The sequence below is a fragment of the Anguilla rostrata genome, chromosome 1, assembly GCF_018555375.3.
Source record: "Anguilla rostrata isolate EN2019 chromosome 1, ASM1855537v3, whole genome shotgun sequence".
In the NCBI taxonomy this organism is placed as follows: domain Eukaryota; kingdom Metazoa; phylum Chordata; class Actinopteri; order Anguilliformes; family Anguillidae; genus Anguilla; species Anguilla rostrata.
In genome coordinates, this window is record NC_057933.1 from 82,928,825 (window position 1) to 82,933,824 (window position 5,000).

At 56.4% G+C, this 5,000-nt stretch overlaps 1 protein-coding gene across 1 annotated transcript in view; it reads right to left on the reverse strand.

The window, feature by feature from the left end:
- nphs1 (NPHS1 adhesion molecule, nephrin) overlaps window positions 1–5,000 on the reverse strand; it is a 52,081-nt gene that overhangs the window by 33,243 nt on the left and 13,838 nt on the right. The window contains exons 5-6 of the mRNA XM_064306189.1: window positions 1,446–1,568; window positions 4–85 (exon numbers count right to left, since the gene is read on the reverse strand). Coding sequence (XP_064162259.1) covers window positions 4–85; window positions 1,446–1,568 — 205 coding nt within the window. The remainder of the gene's footprint in view (window positions 1–3; window positions 86–1,445; window positions 1,569–5,000) is intronic.

The window sequence follows — 5,000 nt, forward strand, 5'->3', positions numbered from 1 at the left end:
CACCTCACCACGGCCTCTGTGTTCTCGAGTTTTTCCACTGATCCAGACATGGTGACAGAGTCAGCATTGGTCAGCTCCACTCCATCTGCAGAGAGAGAGAGGGGGGGGGGAGGGGAGTGACAGAGTGAGAGAGATAGTGACAGAGTGAGAGACAGAGGAAGGGGAAGAGGGGAAGGGGGGAGACAGGGATAAGGAGGGAGGGTGGAATGCGAAAGGATGGACAGAGTGAGAGAAAGAGATAAAGAAAAGAAGGGGATGAGGGAGGGAGAGGGAGAGACAGTGAGAGAAAGGAGAGATGGGGTAGGAGAATTGTGGAGGAAAGAGTCAAAGGGAGAGACAGTAAGAGAAAGGAGGGGGGGTAGGATAATTGCGGAGGAAAGAGTGAGAGGGTGAAGAAAAGAGAGCGAGGAAGAAAGAGAGGGGGGTTTGGTGAGAGAAAGGAACGAAGCACATAGAGGTCGGGAAGAAATAAGAAAGGGAGGGCGAGAGAGAGGGAGGGGGGGGGTGTGCAGGAAGCAACGAGTGAGAGAGGAGCGAAAGGAAGAGAGGAAGAGAGGGTGAAACCAGAGATCTAACAGATCACACAGAAACAGGAACAGTCGAAATCTCCGGCTCAGTCCGAGAACAGAGCCGAGACGAACCGCCTCTAACAGGATGTTCAGCGACGCAGTGATCTGAGGGCTGCTCCACACATCAATGCAGCGGGCGGGTCGATGGAGACCGGAGTGCTTAACACGCCGCGCGCTAGAGCCCGGCAGCGTGTAGGACCACAGACCGCCATCAATTTTAAACGCACCCGCCGCCGGGGTAGACTGCGTGTGTGGGGCACTACGACGCGAGCATGAAACGCTGTTAACGCCTTTCAGTCTGCGTCTGTACGCGCGCACACAGGGAGACGGGCGCTCAACACTTCTTCCTTATTCTCTGTCCCAGCATGCATCTCTCCCGAGTTTCACGGTAACTGAAAGGGCTCACTGGAGAAACGTACCCCTGAAGAGAGCGACCTCAGCGCCTGAAAGCTCACTGGAGAAACGTACCCCTGAAGAGAGCGACCTCAGCGCCTGAAAGCTCACTGGAGTAACGTACCCCTGAACAGAGAGAGACCTCAGTGCCTGAAAGCTCACTGGAGAAACGTACCCCTGAACAGAGAGACCTCAGCACCTGAAAGCTCACTGGAGAAACGTACCCCTGAACAGAGAGAGACCTCAGTGCCTGAAAGCTCACTGGAGAAACGTACCCCTGAACAGAGAGAGACCTCAGCACCTGAAAGCTCGCTGGAGAAACGTACCCCTGAACAGAGAGCAACCTCAGCACCTGAAAGCTCACTGGAGAAACGTACCCCTGAACAGAGAGACCTCAGTGCCTGAAAGCTCGCTGGAGAAACGTACCCCTGAAGAGAGCGACCTCAGCGCCTGAAAGCTCACGCGGTCGCCGAGGAAACGTACCCTTGAGCAGAGTGACCTCTGCGGCCGGCTTGGCGTCCGGTGCGGTGCAGGTGACCGTGTACTCCTTCCCCGCCACCCAGGGCTCCTGCGTCTCGGCCTGGATCACCGGCGTGGACGGCGGAACTGTTCGAAGGAGGGTGACAGGAGCAGAAGCGTCGGTTAGCGGTGTGAGGAACGCGCCCCCTTCCCCCCCCCCCACACACACACACACACCCCTGTCACTGTTCATTAAAAGCCGTCGTATTAAACGGAGGAGCCGTGCCGACCCCCCCCCCCCCGCCCCATCACCCAGCCGGGCCGGTGGCGCACGCCGCTGTCGGGATCGACCGAGCCGTAAAGCAGGAAGATTAGCGGCCGCAGCCTCCCGTCTTCCCCTTTCCCGCCGAAATTTAGGGCGGGCGTCCGGGCTCTGAACGCCGGGGCCTGCTTCTGCGGCGCCCGGGGGGGCGATGCGTTTAAATAATCCAGCCCACGCTGTAAGGAGCTCATTTACGTTCCAGCCCAGACCCCGGTTCCCGGCCCCCCCTCCCTCGACTCGCAGGCTCAGAGCCGTCCCGCCTCCCGCCACTAAGGGGCGCTGTTGCCATTGTTGAGCCTGCGGAAGCGGCAGCTGCCCTCGCGCTGAGGCCACGGCTTCAGGCTGATTTAAGGGAGGCGATGGGATCTGTCCGGGCGGTGACGGGCTACGGTGAGCGCCGCGGGGACGCAGAGACGCAAGGGGAGATCCGCACGCGCTTGTAGAACGGTTGCTGCTTGCGATCTGTGAGCACGCAGCCTCGCCCATCTGCTACTGCAACGCCCCCCCCCGCAGGCAGAGCCCATGCGCACTCCCCACGCAGCAGAGCACCACGCAGCAGAGCAGACCACGCAGCCTCCCACGCAGCAGAGCACCACTGGCACTCCCCCTCGCAGCAGAGCCCACGCAGCAGAGCACCACGCAGCACTCCCCCACGCAGCAGAGCACCATGCAGCACTCCCCCACGCAGCAGAGCACCACGCAGCACTCCCCCACGCAGCAGAGCACCATGCAGCACTCCCCCACGCAGCAGCTCCCACGCAGCACTCCCCACGCAGCAGAGCACCGCTGCACTCCCCCACGCAGCACTCCCCCACGCAGCACTCCCCCACGCAGCAGAGCACCACGCAGCACTCCCCCACGCAGCACACCCCCACGCAGCACTCCCCCACGCAGCACTCCCCCACGCAGCACTCCCCCACGCACAGAGCACCACGCGCACTCCCCCACGCAGCACTCCCCCACGCAGCACTCCCCCACGCAGCACCACGCAGCCACCACGCATCCACGCACTCCCCCACGCAGCAAGCACACGCGCACTCCCCACCAGCTCCCCCGAGCACTCCCCCACGCAGCAGAGCACCATGCAGCACTCCCCCACGCAGCACTCCCCCACGCAGCACTCCCCACGCAGCAGAGCACCATGCAGCACTCCCCCACGCAGCACTCCCCCACGCATGCACCCCCCACGCAGCAGAGCACCACGCAGCACTCCCCCACGCAGCACTCCCCACGCAGCACTCCCCCACGCAGCACACTGCCCCCCACGCAGCAGAGCACCACCAGCCATGAGCCACCCACGCAGCACTCCCCCACGCAGCAGAGCACCACGCAGCAGAGCACCACGCAGCAGAGCACCACGCAGCACTCCCCCACGCAGCAGAGCACCACGCAGCAGAGCACCACGCAGCACTCCCCCACGCAGCAGAGCACCACGCAGCAGAGCACCACGCAGCACTCCCCCCTTTCCTCTCCTCCCCCTCCCTCTCTTTCTGCAGAGAGGTGCGGGGAGGTGCTGTGTCCCACAGCAGCCAAGGCAAGACCATGTGACCTAAATGAGACTCACCTGAGTTGCCTCTCTTACACACTCACACACACTCACACACACACAAACATAGACACACAATCACGCGCACACATGCACACGCACGCACACACACACACACACACACGCAAGTGCACACGCAAGCGTGCACACACACTCACACACGCACACAAGTGCATACACACATGCAGACACACACACATACAAACATACACATACAAGCACACACACAAGCACACACATTCATGCAGACAAACACACAAACACACACACACGCAGGTGCACACACACAGGACCCTGCTGCTGCTGTGCAGGTGAGAAATAGAGAAGCACATGATTCAATTCATTAGACAAATACAGATGGATGGGCAGTGCAGAGAAATGAGGAGGGAAATGAGTACAAATACACACACACACACACACACGTACACACAGACCCACACACACACACACACAGACACACACACACGCATACACACACACACGCACACGCACACACACATACTGAACCACACACACACACACACACACACAGACCCACACACACGCGCACACACACACACTCACACACACACACAGACCCACACACACATGCACAAACACACTGAGCCACACACACACTCACGCACTGACCCACACACACGCGCACACACACATACTGAACCACACACACACACACTGACCCACACACACATGCACAAACACACTGAGCCACACACACACTCACACACAGACCCACACACACGCGCACACACACATACTGAACCACACACACACACGCACACATGCACGCACACACACACACACACACACACAGTACAGAAGTAAACAGGGTATAATGTATAGTTTATGTTATGCTATGTTATGTTATGCTATGCTAACGAGTAATTTATTACAAAAAAAATAAAATAAAATAAAACGAAATTTCAACACACAGAGTCTTCTGCACCCTATGGCCTGAAGAAGACACCATGTCTCAATGGCCGTCTTCAAACGTAGACTGAAGACTCACCTCTTCAAGCTACATCTCACCTCATCACCCCCCACTACCCTCTAACATTTTTTTCTAAAAAAAAAAAATAGGGTGTACAATTCACACTTATACCTAAGCAAAGTTATACCTATTGTAGCTCTCTTGCAGGAATGTTGTAAAGCGCTTGTCTCCGAGTTTTGTAATGCACTTGTTGTAAGTCGCTCTGGATAAGAGCGTCTGCTAAGAACCTATAATGTAATGTAATGTAATGTAGTTTACAAAAGCTGAAAATATGAACTTTCTGTACAAATTATTAGAAGCAGCACAGAAATAATACCAGTTCACATCACACACACTTTATACAACTCTGTTCAAACGAACACTGATAAGAAAAAAGCCGATGGACAGATGTATAGACACAGATGACAAATACAAACAGTCTAAACAAACAGATTTTTTGTAAAAAAAAAAAAAAACCTATTTACACACACACACACACGCTACTGAGGACTCAGGTGTTAGTAACGAAGCAGAAAACCATTGAAGCACCCCCATCCATCTCTCCCTGTCTCTCTCTCTCTCTCTCTCCCTATCTCCATCTCTTTCTCTCTAACACCCTCCTGCCCTTCTTTATTTTTCTGTGCAGAGCAAAGAAGTGGCGCAGGTGTCTTTCAAGCATGTTATACAAGGCTAAATATTTTACATAACCCCCTCCATCCCCCCGCCCCCCCTCACCGCCCC